Genomic DNA, 17659 nt, shown 5'->3' with positions numbered 1-17659 from the left:
CAAACCTGAAAATACATCTCAGAGATCTGCAGATGATGACATGCTCAGGGAAACAGGAATATGTACAATCACAAGAAAATGGATCACTTTAGCAATGTATTTTCTTTCTAGGTAGTGACACTACTGTCTGTCCTGAGCTGACAGCTTCAAAGTGCTCTCAATACCCAGGTCTGAAGCGGTGTCTGCAATAGCATTTTTCTTTGGATCCTACACACCAGCCTGGAACAACTGCTGCTTCCGAGCTGCGACCATTAGAAGAGCTGGCGTGTGCAGCCTGCTGCCACAAAAACACCATTTTTCCTCAAACCTTTTTATAGAGCATGTCTAAGAAACACAATGGTTAAAAACTGCCAGTGATCACTCTCCACTGACACCCTCGCTGCTGGAACTGCACTTTTGCTGGCACGGTGGTGGAAAATTTGATGGGAGGGGAAAAATAAAAAATAAAAGACAGTGGAAAAAAGACATTTCACCACCCCAGAGCCTCAACAACATGCAAATTGTGTTGGTTTTGTGCCCTGTGTGTCTGTCCCTATGTTCAACTTTCAAAGGCTGATGTGTCCCTCCTCTTCTAAGCACAGATTTCTTGTTGACAGCAAGGGACAGCAGAAAAGTGCTGCTTACTCTTGCTGCGGCTCTGTGCACACAGCACATTACACTAACAGTGAAATGAAATACTTTAAAAAGGAAGAAACACATCCCTAAAGACTCTACCTGCTTGAAACCCCAAACCACTCACTGAACGTACGGACAGCCTGTGCCAATAAAAGTGAATGCATCTTAAATGTGAATTCAAAAGCCTTTTACCTTCTAGGAATGCAGTTCAAGATTACTGAGCTCTGATTTTTTTCATGGCTGTTGAAATCACTAATACATAAAAAGCAAGGTTAAAGCCTCATACCTCACACTGCTTTAGGTGTTAGTGACATTATCAACTACAGCAGGAGTGACATAGACCCCTGAGGGTCCAAATTCAGGTCGTGGCAGGTGGGAAGCATTTCACTTTCCCTGAAAAATATGTATGCATTCCTGAAATCTAATTCTCTACACGTATCCTGCTTTGGAATCTCATGCAGATATTTGCAAACATTTCTTTTCTTACCGGATTTCAATTCACCTTTAAGATAATCTCTTTGAAACTCTCAGTCAAAAAGTAAGGAGAAAAGCCTTGTATAGTAATTAGCAAAAATAACAACAGCTACGAACTGAGTTGATGTTGGCACGGTTGTGAAAAGACAACAAGTCTATCTGGAGTTAGAGCAATGAGAGAGTGAAAATGGAGGGATTAAAAAAGTTACACATCTAAATCCAGATTTAAACTTATCAATGTCCTCATTTTGCACTTGAACTGAACAGCCTCTGCTCATGCTGCAGACAATTTGAGCTTGGAAATGCTTATAACCTTTAAAAAGAAGGTGCCTAAAATCCCCAGTGGCTCTGCACTAGATCTCCATGCACCGCAGAAGGTTCACCTTAGTTTTTCTCCCTGCTTGCCTGGGATATTTGCTTTCTGGGCTGTGTGGCACCATGAGCTTTTCATCAATATGAAAGTACTGTTCCTTTTCTTAGTGACAGTTGCCACAGGTAGGCTACAAATCCTTGTGATTCATCGGGTAAACTTAATAACTGTTTTTATAAAGCATTCCTTGCTGCTGTTGCATCTGCTCAAATTTCTGGGTAGTGAAAGACTTCTCCTCTACTGTCTTTCTAATTACTTAAATAATGCCAGTATTATGTCAGGCAATTCACAGACAAGTCTGGGACAAGATGCCCCGATACTCATGCCATTTAAATAAACATGCAGACAAAAAAAAAAAAAAAAAAAAAAGGCAGCAAAAGAGACCAAAGATTTCCTGTGCATCAGCTTGATCCCACAGTTCCAAACAATCTCAAGCAAATTTCTGTTCCATAAAGACCTCAGATCCTTTTCTATCTAGCAAGCATTTCCCCCCCCCCCTAGTTCATCAAAGCATGCTTTTGTGAACATGCCTGCTTTTATTCCCTAGTAATCAATATATTTGCATTTTGGTGTTAGCACTTAGAGGCCAGAATCTCATTGCACAATGTGTTGCATAAACACAGAATAAAGAGACAGCTCCAGGCCCTAAAAGCCTCTAATCTGTATGTCTACTCATTCTAATGGAAGGGTGGTTGGAGCATGTTCTAGCATATCAACTGTAATCTTATCTACCTTCTCCCCACAACAAGAGAGAAGACACAGCAATATTTAATGTAGCATAAGCTCACAATTACAGCACGCACACGCAGCACCTCCCAGGTTTACACATTGGTTCCTGGCACACGCGGTTCTGGAAAATGGAGCTGGAAAGGATCCTGAGAGGGCTCAGACAATCCAGCCTCCTGCATCACACTGGGCTCAGCTCTGCTGGTCAGATGTTTGTGTAATCTTGGCCACTGACCCCTTTCCAAATTCCTCTGCCATCCCCACACTGACTCTGTCTATTTTAATAACTCTTAAAACGTACTCTTGGGTTACTTGTTTTCCTTAACGTCTGGCCAAAGCCAGCCTCGCTGCACTGAAGTTCTGTTCCTGCAGTGGGATGGAGAACAGATCCTTCCCACTCCCTCTGCAGCCGCTGCCCTCAAGTTATGGCAGAGATAAGCAACTGTTAAGTGGATTATAAAAAGCCAAACACAACAAAACAAACAGAAGGTCACAAGATAAAACAGCTGAGGCTGATCAGCAGAATGGGCAAAGGGAAATGTAAGAGGCTTTCTTGCAGTCTGGGCTTAGAGAAGAAACACAAGGATGGTATCCTCCTGAGAAAGAACAAAGGGGTGTATTTGCAAATGTTTGCAGTCATTCCTTCCACGAAGGAAAAGCAGCATGAGAGAAAAACATTCTGTGCTTATTGGCCATTTTCTTACAGTGCCTGTGAAAGAAAGGTGGGAGCGAGGAACGCTTCCTCTGTGCGGCAGTACCTCTGTGCCATTAGGAATGCTGTGTGAGCTATGCTGATTAGTTCAATAACAATTAGTTAATTGTGCTTCAAAAACAGCAACTGTGAAGCTGCTTTCTGCTGTGACAAGGCAGTACAAGCTATATTTAGAATGTAAAAGACGTTTCCCACCAATTTCTGCCTGTTTTAAGCAAGGCTACATTTTGTGATGGAAATACACTTCCCCGCCCCCCCCAAGAGCTGCTCTTTCTGGGGCTACTCAGATGTATTTCAGATGCAGTAGGACAGGCAAATCCACATTCAAAAGCGCACATATTGACATCCTTAACCCTTCTGACACAACTCTGTTTGCCAACACCGGACCTGATGATGCTCTTACTCTTATCCAGGCATCACAATTTGGCACCAAAACCTAGTGCTCTGCCAGTTACCAGCCTCGACAGGCTTGTGTTGCCCTGTGACTTGACCTGAGTCTGAGAAAAGGAGCTCTCTGATCTCCCCTACCTTTGAGAAGCCCAACCTCCTACTGGAGGGCAGCTGGAAACAGCTGGCTTTAAGTAGGAAATAACCCGTTCTTCAGGGTGTTGAATTATGTGCTGATTTACAAGATTTCATAGATCAGTGTTAGAGAAATTGAAACATTTCCTAGCGTACAAGAGACCAAGAGAAGTCGATACAAGACTAACCTGAAGAAGAACTCTTTCACCCTCGCCAGCACTGATGAAGAGGGAGCACAGTCTAATTGAGCCAAAAAAGAAAGAAAGACAAATCTACCTTGGTGGGAAAGAAGGGATGGTGAGGGGAAAGAAAAGCTGTCAAAATGGGGATCTGAGGAACCTAGAGCACCCACCACTACTTTCCTCTGTACCATATTATCTGGGTAGGTAAAGACTTGCCCCCTGCCTGTATACTACATGCTATGCAGTAGCCATGTTTCACCACATCACATTTTTAAGGGTATTAAAGTCATGAAAAATCGTAAATTAAAGCAGCTGCTAATGATACCCAAGAGTAACACACCCAGCTTCTCTGCTAAGCACTGGGAGGCTTCCCAACATCGTCTAGTCATATAGTCAGCCTTCTGGAGAGGTATATAGAGGGATGCAGGTGGTTAAAGAAGGAGAGATCACATTCACCACGCGTATTGGAGAAAAAACATTGAAATGAAACAAGGACTAGAAATGGGTATTCTTTCCATGGACCCACACTCTAGGAGGTTATCTGCCAATGCCATTTTTTCAAACTAAGGAGGCAATCGTGTTCAGCGGAAACCTCCACGGATATGACTTATTCATGAAGAACCTTTATAAACTGGCAAGTGAATCAAGCAGAAGTAATTCTCATCCTCTCCCTCACCATCTCTTCCAGCAGTGGTGAAAACACTGGTGTAGTGATTGCTGATCTTTTAACACGGAGTTCAGTTTTCCCAATGAGCTATGTGCAATCCAGGATGTTCCTGGGGCAGACATGATCCGAGTGATGCGGAAAAGTTACTGTGTTCACAGCACAATGCCTAAACCAAGGCGCACGCTATAGAGCGGAACTGTGAAATAGACCCTGCAAACAAAAGCTACACACTTGGCTTTTGCTGAAGCCCGCAGTTCTACTTAGCTAATAAAAACCTAAAATAGGCTATCACATTGCATACTGAGATTATCCATCAAGAGACCGAGAACAACCGACCCAGACGTAAAGCCCTTACAAAACTGTCAGACTGCCTCTGGAAAGGGCATACAGGTGGTTAAAATGGGAAGGGGAAAATAATAAAATATGCTTTTTTTCTCTATTTTCTCTGTGTCAACAAAGATATTCTCACACAAAGGCAGCCCATCAGTCAGCAGAGATAGACCCACGAGGTGGAACAGCAAGAGTCTGACATGCATTAGGTACGCGCAAACAAACATGCCGGCGTAAACCCACACGCTGAAATCCCTTCTCACATCGATGTAAATTAGGGTTAGTTCCACTAAAGCAAGTGGAGCTAACCCAGTGTGAAAGTTGTGTAACTAGGAGCAGTGTCAGCTCTGATGAGTGCAGGATTCACCCCCCAGGAGGCACTGAAGGTTGTTCAAGGACGCACGAGGTGGCGAAGGACTGCCGAGTGTTTGGTGCTCCAGCCCGACTCCTCTCCCACTTGCACCAGGAGTGGGAGCAGCACCATGTGGGAAAGTACCACTCTCAGTTCTCTTAAAAAAGTCCATCCATTAGACAGCAGCAACGCTACTCACTTCAGACCATCTCTCAGGCTGATACCTGAGACTCCTCCTCCGCCATTTACACTCATGTTCCTCTCATTATAACTTGTTAATCCCACACTCTAATATCATAATACCACAAGTTCATGGCAGCAGACAAAAGCACCCACTTAGTGTTCGCTAACAGCAGCACCTACTACAGCCTAATAAGTGCCAACAACTCCTTATGCCCCCCTAAAGTCAGGAGAACATATCTAATAATTAGGGTGAATCTCCACTGGGTTTGCCATATCCCAAACGTTAAAAGCCGTGTCAAAAAAAGCCAAACTGAGCAGGCAAGATCTGCTACTGAGATAACCTTTCCCTGCGGCTTTTGAAGCAAGTCGTATAGTTGACCTCCAATGAGGGATTAATTTAGGATTTACAGATTGCAACGGTCAGGGAACCCCAGGGAAACCTTTGAGGACTGTAATCCCATGGTCCTGGAGAGAGAGAGTCTAAATTTATATCTTCTAAAATTCTGAGTGAAAGTTTTCTCTTAGTTTATTTTACAATCATAGTATCTGTGAATTCATTACTGTGGTCCTCTATACTGATACCATGTTAGTGTCTGGATCTTTGCAGCCATAATGTTTTAGAATATTGCTAATTTATACTTTCATAATAAGAATGGCAACTTTTTTTGCTTTCAGTCTACAACAGGCAACCTGAAATGCCTCCAGTACAATGACTGACGATGGATACAGCAAACAGATGTCAGAAAAGAAAACCAACTGTGTATCTCTACAGCTGGCTTCACAGCAAAACCATCCAGAGGAGACAAAGCCACGGGAGCTGAGACCTGTGTGAAAAAAACTACATTTTGCTCACATATCCCAGGATGAAGCAAAACAAGCAGAGCAGGACTGTGCAATTAGAGTAAACAAATTTGGCTGCAAATATAACCCTTTAGTCAAAAATACTCCAACTCTAGCTTGGGTCTGCTTGAATATGAGTTATCAGCCAGGGGCTTCCCCACTTCTTTACCAGCACAATTTATGGTCCGTTTTACTTTATTACAGATTGCTCATGTTTTTGAAAGGAAGGTTAATTCCTTTGCTTTTAATGGAGTAGCTCTGCTGTCAGCTCAGTAAGGCTCTGCATACACGATCAGACTTCTCATCCCTCTGCCCTCTGTGCAGGGATGTCCCCGCACTCAGCTCTTCACAGGCCATATAACACCGCAGCAGAACTGTGAACGGCCAATTTGTCCTATCGCTCCCGCTGCTGCTTGCACCAGCTACAGAACAAAGGCGGGAGTCCTGATGATGAATTCAAGCACAGATAGTATGTCTGTCCCAGGCTACGGTCAGTGCTGAAAACTGACATCAAATGATGCAGGTTTGCGAGACAGAAGTTCATCATCCGGGCAAAACATCGCGTGGCAATTGCTGCCCAACACCACCTACGCCAGCAATAGCAGTGGAAGAGATAAGGAAGCTCAGTTGATCAAAACCTGATTAGATTTTTGGTTGGACAGAAACATCTTTCCCACATTGAGATGTGATAAAAAGAGGCAATTAAACCAGAGCTAAGCAGGAGCTGCTGCACTGTATAAAGCATTGTGCTGTACCAAAGGCTGCTTATGACCAATATTAACAACTTAATGAGCTGTTAATGAGACGCACATTCAGCTTTTACTTGCAGCATGAAAACACTGCAAATCATTTTAGGGAGCTTCTGGATCATCAATGGAGAATTAAAGATGTCAAATAAACCCATCAAATCTATGTCTCAATCTGGCCACTGCTTTCTAGTAAATTCTCTTAAAATTCCTTTTCCTGTATGGCAGAATAACTTGCTTTGACAGCAGTATGACTCCCACTTAGAGTCTGCTTCCTTCTGCCTTGACATTAGATTTCAGTCTCCAGAGAGCTGCAGGGATGTCTTTTGACATGTTGACATTAAGGACACTTCTTCCAGAGACTCACACTGGCACGGTTACTTTCTGTTTCACTGTCCTAAGATCAGCTACTGAGCTAAGTTACCAAATTCTGAAGTTTAATTCTGAAACCTCTGCACTCATCTATATACAAATTAAGAACTTAAAATTACCCTTCAAAAATAGCCAATTGGAATAGGAAATGGAGCTAAGGTTTATCGAGAAAATTCATATCCATAATTCCCCAGCAGTGCAGCTCCACCGGTAACAAGCAACGACTAATGCTCTAATGTAGGCATGCTTTAGTTTGTTATTTTTTACTATGCTGTCATAACCCTGCAGGATTAGATAATGCAACTGAGTGCTATCTATACTGCTATTACCACCAGTGGAGCAGTGATGGGAACAACAAATCCAAATTGGACTAGCTGCAGACAAGCCCCAGGTGGAAACCACGTATACAGTGAGTCTGGAGTTTAAAATACACCACAAAATACCGATGTGATCTACCCAGTGGCTGATCCTGCTGTCTGAAAGGGAGTGCTGTTGGGATTTAGGGGATGGAGTTGTAATGGCTTCCAGTAATGCAAGAGAAGCAGAAAAGAGATTTATATCCTGTTCGGAGTGGGAGAGGTCTCTTCACTTTTTTTTCCCCCAGCATCTTCCTATAGTTTTCCTTCCTTGCTCTGCTCTGATTTTACTCTGTTCTTTTAGCACGTTGTTGGTGAACCTCGCTTGGATCTTTAACTCCGAGCTCAGTGGCTTAGAGAGAAAGGCACTGGGGACAGGATGAAAATCCAGTGTCAAGCCTGGAGCAGGACATGCCTGTTATTGCAACAGCTTTGCAAGATTTTTATATTGAAGATGAAGGGAAAGTAAAATCAATGTTTCAAACACCCTGCCATCCCTCAAAAGTAGCCTTCTGCTGATGTTCAGAATTGTCAAAAATTAAAATGCAAATACCCTAACATATCAAAGGCTTGGCACTTCCAAAGTGCCAAGGAAGGTCAATCCCTTTGTTTAAAGTTGAAGAAAGTGAAACCAGTGATTCCTTTATTATACCACTTTCCAACAGCTTCCCTCCCCCCCCTTTTGTTTATCAAGGGAAGATACTGTCCCTAGGCTGACAGGTTTTAGACGACTGCAGTGTGAAATGGCCACGATAATCCCTCTCTTCCCTCCTTCAGTGGAGTCTGGGATGGAAATGCCCACCCAGTTCTTCTAGCTGTGCCAGCAGCAACGCGGAGCCTATCTGCATAGGCACAGCCAGCCACTGAGAGGCAGAACGCACGTGTCCCAGACAGATAGGAGAAAACAGCCGAGGGGGCCACAGCAGACTGATTGAAGCTGCCAGTTCTAATGTGTTGAAATGCTGTCATTCTTCTTGTAGGCTGTTAACAAGGAGGCACAGGGGACTTCTCCGTACAGCATCTTCTCAGCTACGTTTGGGGCACAGAAGGAGATAAAGCTTCCATGCTGTAAGAGAAAGGGGGCCCGACGTAGAGCTGAGGGACTCCCTTCTCCAGAAAGTGACCTAGAACAGGGAGGTGAGACCACGTAAGGTATTTTGTACGAACACACAACAAGAATGAGGCCTGCAGGAAGAGATGAAAATACTTTGGCATTTGCAAGCTTTGCATCAAGGGGTAAATTCAAGTTTTTGAAGAGTGTAAGAGAAGAGAAGCAGTCATCCCTCTGTCCCACTCCTGTTCCTTTCTAAGCTATGGTTTCACTTTGATGAAAGCAAGATGGAGAGGAAACCTGCTTTTCCGAAAGATGATGTTAGCAACCAAAGCGGCATTTCAGCGGAGTACTTCTTAGAAGGGGATCTCCGTTTCCCAGCTCATTGTTCCTTCCCTTTCCCTTAGCAGAATGAGCTCTCAGAGATCATTATTAAAAAGAACATTATTAAAAAGAACAACAAACCAGCCTCATCAGTTCTTGTGAATTCTGAAGGTCACCAATGTCACCATCAGCTATAATGACACACATCACTCCCCTCTCCACACGAATGGATTTACAACCTGTTCAAAGCCAAGCATCTCTCAGCGTACTTCACCCCTTCTGCTACCTCCTCTCCACACATACACACGCTCTTCTCCAGCAGCAGCTGCTGGAAGAAATTATGAATTCCATTATTTTTCATCCAGAACAGCTTTGCAGTATATAGGAAAAGCACTGGAGGCTGCAGGCTCGTTACTGCAGGATTTGTATTGCCGCCTTCCATTTTATTCACCATCCCAAATTAGGTGAGGCATGCGTGCCCCAAACCTGTGATTTCTGTTTAATTAAAATGCAGGTGGTGGCGCCTCCTGAACTCCAGAGCCCACCACACAATCAGATAGCGACAGCAAGCTGGTAAAATAATGCACTTGATGTAGTGGCTGCTCTAACAGGGTCTTAATTTCAGTCAAGCAGAACAGCACCTCTGGTAGCAGCTGCATTTAGGGCTGGGACGACTATCAGTACCCAGACTCTCGCTGAACACTCACTGCCTTCCCAGTCAAAGCCGGAGTCCCTGACAGCTCAACTGTTAAATGAATTAACACGGTGAAAGGGGGGGCTTGCCGAAGGGGCTGCAACTCCCTTCCTCATTTCTGCAAGTGGCGGCTTTCAGTTTTTCTGTCGTTTGTCAGGAGCTGCACGTGGCTCTCTAACGAGCAGGGCAGAGCTGCAGCCAGATCTAAATAGGCTTTTTTTTTTACCCATTTACCTACTACATGGAGCTTAAGGCCGTGCAGGGGAGGAATCCAGAGGCTCGATGCAGGTGGGGACAGCACCGGCTCTGCTCAGAGGGACCAGACAGTGCAGTGCTCCCCCGTGCACTGCACAGTCCCTGCCCGGACTCCTGGCATGGGGAAGGTTTGCTCTCCACATCATGGAGCTTTGCAAACACCCAGACAGAACACAAAATGAAGCCTTCGTTGGGTTGTTTCATCTTATAGGAGAAAACTGCTGGGAGAAAACTTTTGGTCCACCTATAGCAAACAAAACAAAACAAAACAAAGCCTGCTTGCATCCAGCCCCTTAGTTTAACTGGCTGCTCAGGATACAGGAGCTGTCATTCACGTCTGGCTCTTCGCCTACCAGCAGGTTGCTCTCATGGAGCTCCCAAAATCTCTCTCTACCCCTCAGTCAGACCCAAACGAGAGCTGAGCACACGAATTGCCTGAGGAGGATGCTGGTTTGGGTATGGCTGAACAACGTGCTCAAAAGAAACTCCTCGTTCTGGTGCTTTTTACTTGTTTGATTTGCAAAACTGCCAGAAGGATGGTTTTAATGGTGTATTTATTTGTTTATTTATTTCTGAGTTTGTTAGGGGGCTCCATTGCTCACTTGAGTTCTTACTGTAAAAATCCAGGTACAATGATTGGACAACTTTCAAATCTAGCAGGGGAGAGGGCAAGAGCAAAGGAAGGATTTGTGGATGCTTCTTCTTCTGCACCGATTATCTGGCTGCACTGGACAGAGACGGGTCATTTACTGTTCTCATCCTGCATAGCGCATCAACCGTCAGTATGATTTTTGGATGCTCCATGCTGTACAAAACACCATGAATTCAACAGAGTCGGGTATTTTCACTGTGCTGGTTTAAATACAGCACATTCCCCCTTAAGGCATATGCTGTATATTCCTTTTTACAATTGAAAGGAATCTTCTCACACCTACCAGAATTACTGCAACCCTAACAGCAGAACAAAGCACCATTTAACAGTATTTGGACTTAAATTATCCAGGGTCTTCCCAGGGCTGGTCCCCTTCAGTTACTTCGTGTGCAGTGCTGTGATCACATTGCCAGCATCTGTTGTTTACTGAGAAAGATTTCTCTATTTTTTACATGGGTGACCCATCATCAAAGCTAAGCAACCCCATTTTTTTCCAGCTTGCTACTTAACTGCCTTTACCACAGGTAAGAACATCAAGCAAACAACAATAACAAAAACTTGCATTTCCACAGCACACTTTAACTCAAAGGTGTCACAAGTCAATTTAAAACTTAAATTGCCATACCAGCTCCAATCACTTTGCTCACAGTATAAATCACAGTCGGCTCTGGAGGTGGAAGAAGCAGTTATATAACAAAGCATAGTAACTTCACACAACAAGTGTGAAAATCTGCAGGAAGCTCCTACGTTCATCACTTCTACTGCATGAATCCAGATTGTCCTGAACCAGAGGTAAATCCAGGATCTCTACAAATCGCACTGAGTCATGCTACAGCTTCAGAAACACCAGCCCTGCCTGCCTGTGAAAGGTCTCCTGCATATCTGTTTCCTCCCAAGTTTTGCTCCTTCCACTGTTCTGTTCCCTGAGTTACAATAAGAGAGACATGATATACCAGCATCTCTTTGTTTTCCCCAGCTGATTTTCTGTGATGTGTACACGTGTAGAAATGTAGTTGCTGGCTCAGTTTGCAGCAGTGAGATTTTTAGTTCTGAAACAAAAATCTATTCTGAAGCCAGATACAGTTGGCTCCACTTGGGGCTTCCTTTGCTGCAGTTACAGAAGGAAGTTGGAGCAGCAGCAAACTAGAAAAAATGTAAATATTGCCAACTGTTTCTCCAGAACCATGCTGCTCTGATTAATTTATGATGTTTTCAGAGAAAGGTAGCAACTGGTATACCTTATTTGAAATGGGAAGGTTGAGCAGAGTTTAAAAAAAAAACAAACCCTGTGCTTTACTGAGTTTTGAGCAATATATTTAATGAATAACAACAACATGTATTAGCACCGAGTTTGATAACTTTTACATCCTAGCCTTGAGACAGAAGAACAAAAGTGCAATCAGATTTGTTCCCGGCAGCAGACTGAACAACAGGAGGGTGCATGCTGCTGCCTATTCTTGTTTTAAGCTTCAAAAGATGTTGCTGCAGAAATTGATACCATAACTAACAACTATTTCAGCACCAGTCTCTCTCCAGATGGGGTCACCGTAAATACCGCACCGCCACTGGGGCTGTGAAGAAGACATCAGCTATTCCAGTCCTGCGCTGGCTGCTCAGCTAGAGTTACCGAGAAGAACAGTCTCAGCTGTGTGTTATCTGTGCTCTGCAAAATCACCTGTTCCACAAAGCATTCAAAGAAGTGCCTAGTTAACTCTCGTGTCCTGATTTCTGCCTCTGGCCTTCCAATGGAGGGATTTAAAATTGATCAGCCAGTTACACTTCAGAAATACAGCCCGAATTCATGCACTACAGCCATAATAAGTAATGGCATGAATAGTGCACTGAAACACAGCTTAGGTAGAAGCTGGATGCAGGCATAGAAAGTCTGCATGTTCTTGAGAGTAATCATCATCTGTGACTCCAGAGCTAGCATTAAACTGGACACAATGTCTTCTTGACTTCACGAGCATAAAAATACAGCAAGATGTGGGGCACAGGCAATGTCTCCACAGAGCTATGAAATAAAAGAACCAGCTTTCCAAGTCTCCCTTGTTTTGCAGTTTTGTTTCTTTTCCCTTGTGGCTTTCCTATGCTCTACTTTTTACTTCTTTAACTTGAGTCAATTTTCCCCTCAAGCTGATTTGGTATGAACAGTCATCCTCCTGCGACTCCAAAAAGATTTTCTCTTCTTTCTTTCAGATGCACCCTCTTCCCTTATTCTTGTAGACCATCTGGCTTTCAAACGGCAAGAAGCTGTCAGAGCCAACCTATTCCAGGAGAGGACGCTACAGAAAACCTGTTAGTGATCATGCCTGTGCAATTTTTCCAAGCAGCCCTTTCCCAATGTTTGGAGAATATTAGAACTTGATGGCACTTTAAAAAAAATAATATTTGTTTTCTTTTTACCTACCTGCTTCACCCACAAACACTTCCACTGGCGTGCTGGTAGGGCTCTCACCAATTACATTATACACAGTCATCAGCACTTCATATCTCTTATATTTCTTCAACTCTGAAAATGCAAATTATATTAAATATTATTACTAACCCATATTACTTTATTGACATTTCTTATACTCTGTTACTTCTTTATCACCACACCTCTCTCATGAAATACAGCCTTAGAACAGTGCGATGTCTACTTCCATCCTTCCTTAATACACACATCAAAGCAGGAATTGCATAATTAAGAAAGATCTTTGCAATGAGATGACAAGATTTTCCAGTGTTTCTTCACTCTGTTGCTCCAGTAAGAAGGATCATCCCTGATGGGTAACTAGCTAGGGGAACATCTCTAGGTCATTCTTGGTGACAGGGGAAAGGCAGGACTTTGCTTTGAATTTTCACCATTTGAGCTCATTTTAATTTCCTCTCCTGGTAGGACAGAGCATGGCTTCAAGCCTTTGCCTAACCCTGGGACTTTCACCTGGGGAGTCATTTAGCAGCTGCACTGCTAGAGAATGTCACTGCTGCAGCAGGGAATTCGCAGTCCCATGCAAAATATTCAAGTATATCTTGCTCCCTCAAAGTGATCACAGTTTAAGCATCAGTCACAAAGAGAAAGTAGAATTTGAAGTGCGGGCTCCGTTTGGCCACCAGGCAACCAATTTCTTTGTTGGCATATAAAAACCGCTCTTGCAGATGAGGCACAAGAATGAAAGCAGTGTGAAAAAGGCAAGAAAACACAATGATATGGGGGTAATTAATCGATGTAAATGGGGGTGGAGTAGAACCGTGTCAACATCATTAGATGAGGCAGCAGCTCAGCAGTTTCAGATTTTGCATTTTCAGAATGAAAGAATCAATGCTATCAGAAAAAAATATCATCTAAAAATATTTAACAGTGAAATTAAAGTAGGAAAGAGATCGATACTATAAATTGCTGTATTTAAATGATCATTGAATTAAGACATGCATGGCCAGGGGTCCAAATTTCTCCCTTTGCCATGAATTTTCTCTGTTATCTACGAATCACATTGTACCCTTATCTCTGTTATACTATGTCATTGGTTTGGTAAGGTTCAATAAGTCTAATCATACAGGGTCTTCAAGTTTCAGTTTCACAGAAGTGTGTACAAGTGTCTTGTTCCTTTATCTGATGCAGAGTTCAGCATCATTCCCTGGTCTCAGGTATACTGTGATACCCAATACATCACTAACATTTTACTAGTGCGTTAATAAATAAAAAAAATAATGTAAGATATATAGCTCTTGATTGGAAGTACAGTACTGGGCAGCTGGTACAGAGAAACTTTAATAGCTGCCATGAAAAGCCACAAGGGAGATTTTAGTGTTAACTGGATGTGGAAGAAAATGGAACATATGAGAGTTCATGCATGCAAGTTTCAGTGGGGATTGGGTTTCATATTTTTTTTAGCCCATCACAATCTGTGACTCAAAAGCCTTGGGCAAAACCTATCTAGTGAACCATCATCACTACAAAGCAACTTGCCTTTTAACTCTGTCGAATGCTATTTTATTCATTTCCAATTGAAAACACCTCTGGAGACGCATATAAATTCATTGGGCCCTCTCTAAACTGGCCTCATACTCCAAGGAAAGCTTGAGCATTGCGATGTTTGAATCATAAGACTAATGATGTGATACAGCTAAACTCAGATGGACTGCAGAATATGTAGCAAGCAAATCAAAATTCATTTAGCATCAGCAATACTGGGTTGTTACAGTCAATAATGTTTTACCTTCCCAGCAGCCACATTTTTACAACAGCTACCTACTTGCATCATCAATGTCTTTTGATGTAGGGAAAGCAAAAGCTTAAAGAAAAAGAAACTCAAGAAAGCAGAATCATTAATCTGTGTTGATTTCTGCTAGATCTACTGAGGAGAACCATAGGAGTTTGCCTATATTGTATTTTGAGCCATTAAAAAGAGTCTTATCTAAAAGCAATGTGCACTTACGTGTTAATTCATACGTCGTTAATGCAGAGCTGCTGTTCACTGTCTTGAAGCTGCTTTGGGCTATTCAGGGTAAGCAAAGCAGAAAGCTTGTTACAGTGCAAGGAAACAGTTATTGCAAACGATGTACAGCAGAGACAGAGGCAAATGATGCAGCACACACATACACAATTTGAGCTTTAGAACCATGCCTTGAAGGGCAATAAAACCACATCACTCTTGTAACACATCAAAAGCATCTCACTCACACGGGTTCTTTCATTTCCTCCTCAAACAGAGTGTCTCACAAATATACAACACAGAAATGTTCTGACTCCTAGATTAAATAGAATAAATGAGTGAAAAGGAAACAGTTTCTAGGGGGGGATCTCTCAACACTGTATTGCATTCTTATTTCTCAACATGCAAAATTCAGAACATGAGGAGCTGCAGGGTAAAGACCTGGAACACGGGCCACAAAGAACAAACACTTACAATAGAACAAGACCTGATTCTTTAAATGTATGTTAGATTTCCCACGGTTTCACTTACAGAATTCAACATTCCTGCTGTGAACAAACTGTAATAATATGCTAAGCTGTGCAAAACTGCAGGTCAGTGAGGAACAGAGGTGTACTAAGGTTAACACTGTCATATTATGAGGAGAAAGAGGGAAGTTTCTATTAAAATACTCGTCTCCAACCCTTTCGTTCTCTCTTGACTCCCTGGAGAAGTACAGCAAGGTGTTTTCTACTATACAGCTATTAGGATCATAGCTGCAGGGCCAGCCAAGAAGAGGGAAGAGAGGAAAACAGTAGTCTTTACTAGCTCCATGAGACTAGAGAGCATCCAAAGTCATTATTTTATGATAAAACACACAACCAATCATTCAGCTTTGTATGGAAAAAACAACAACTGTGCACACCCTACACCTATAGGAGTTTTACTTCTCTCCTCTGGTTAAAACTCTGTACTCTCCCAGAACTCTCGTTCAGAACTGATGATGTAAAAGAGGGCAGAGTTAGAAGCTTATGCTACATTTAAAACATCCACTTTTTTCACACCCACACAAAAATCATCCTTGCTTTTGTAGAAACCATTTTTATGGGTTCAGGGAAACACGAAAGTCAATAAAAGATATTAAAATAGTCTTACTCAGCCATATTCTGCTGCACATAGAGTATTATCTTATTCTGAATATTCCACTGACATCAAACAGTACAAAAGCTGGTCCTGCCCTCAGCATGCCTCATTGCTGGGCTGTACCTGTAAGGTTAATGAGTGCTCACATCTTTACCTCCCATCACCTTATTCTGCCTATTCTTCCCTCTGATTATCTTTCTATCCTTTGTCTAAAAGTCCTTTTCATTTTTCTATTATCCCCTTCCCTCTCTTTGGAAAGGTTCTTTCCATGTGAGCCAAAAAAAAAAAATAGCGGCCAACACAGCAAGCAAGCACCTTCTTGCTCATTTTTGCTATTTTCTTCCAAAATAGGGACTAGCACTTCAAAATTTTAGAAGTGCTACTTAAAATTTCTCCTCATCTGTTTTCTTATACTGCAAAAATAAAAACAAAATGTCAATTATAAAAAAAATATTAGAAAACAGCAAGCAGAGGAAAATGAAGTCCCCCTTTTTTTCATCTGATGGCAGAACAAAGAACCAGGGTAATCATCCAGTGGAGACAGCAGAAAGTAGGAAATCAGAGGGTACATGGAGGACAGAACATCAGTTCAAGCATGATGGCACAGATTAGAGTGCACTATTACAAGTGATGCCGATCATACAGAAGTTAATAGCATTTTCCAGCATCTTCACTCTGAATGTGTAAAACCCAAATTATCCCCAGCACTCTTGGACACAATTGTGTGCTCTTTCCGTGTGGTAAGAGTGCACATAATGTCTGTGCACAGACAGATTTTGGAATATTATAGCGTCCAAAATATAGGCTTACGTGTGAGCTCTGCTCTTAAAGCTGAAGGGTTCTTGATGGTTTTGGATTCTGTTCCAGACCCGGTGTCGTAGTCCAGCTCCCGATAGTAGATGCGGTATCCCAACAGCAAGCCGTTCAGACTCTCAACTTTAGGTGGCTGAAAAGCATCCACACAAAGAACACTCTTGTTAAGACATGCACAGCAACAAGCGTCAGACATGACAGACAGGAGCTGGCACCAGTTCTGCACAAAGGGACGCGGTGGTCTCTGGTGAAAACAGCCATTAGCAATGTACAAACTCGTGCAATGGGAAAAACACAAGTTAAAGGCAACTTTGATGATTTCTCTCAGCTGTGGCAATTACAAAAGGCTCTTTACCTAAAAATTGATGTCTAATGCACTTCTCTAAGAGATAAGCTGCTTTCCTTCTTGGTCCAAAGAAATTTGTGTGATAAAGAACATAAACAGATCACTGAAAATGCATGTAACCGGTCTCCAACACAGCAAACCATTATTTCACTTCTTCTGAGATGACGAAAATAAATTATTTTGCTGAAGACAAGCTATTTTCCTTGGGGACTGTTCATAGACTATTCTTCATTTGGCAATGTTTTACTGAATGACTGAGGAGAAAATAGCCAAAAATTGGTATACTCTGGCTTTAATTAGGAAGATGAAAATGGGCATCAGAGAGACTTTTAGAGAGGAGTCACAGTATGATGAACTCCGATGAGCTGCATAGTTTTCCCATGTGTCCCATGGGAAAACCTAGGTCTCCTCCACAACAGCTTGGAGCAGCACAGTACATGTGACCATTGAGATGACCCAAATGCACGTGTTTACTCCCCTGAAGCATGCTGCTAGATGCCCAAAGACCTCAGCAAGGATTCTTCAGCAGTCCCTCAC

At 42.6% G+C, this 17659-nt stretch overlaps 1 protein-coding gene across 5 annotated transcripts in view; it reads right to left on the bottom strand.

Moving 5' to 3' along the window:
• Positions 1 to 17659, bottom strand: part of SDK1 (sidekick cell adhesion molecule 1) — a 394723-nt gene that overhangs the window by 34708 nt on the left and 342356 nt on the right. For 4 of the 5 annotated variants that reach the window (XM_040574954.1, XM_040574956.1, XM_040574958.1 and 1 more), the window contains 3 exons: positions 16774 to 16909; positions 14845 to 14904; positions 12834 to 12935 (listed from right to left, as the gene is read on the bottom strand). In XM_040574954.1, coding sequence (XP_040430888.1) covers positions 12834 to 12935; positions 14845 to 14904; positions 16774 to 16909 — 298 coding nt within the window. The remainder of the gene's footprint in view (positions 1 to 12833; positions 12936 to 14844; positions 14905 to 16773; positions 16910 to 17659) is intronic. The other variant, XM_040574955.1, reaches the window with a different exon arrangement.

This window comes from Cygnus olor, chromosome 15, assembly GCF_009769625.2.
Source record: "Cygnus olor isolate bCygOlo1 chromosome 15, bCygOlo1.pri.v2, whole genome shotgun sequence".
NCBI classification, from domain to species: domain Eukaryota; kingdom Metazoa; phylum Chordata; class Aves; order Anseriformes; family Anatidae; genus Cygnus; species Cygnus olor.
Note: the sequence above shows the minus strand (reverse complement) of the source record. Positions and strands in the feature narration are given on the sequence as shown.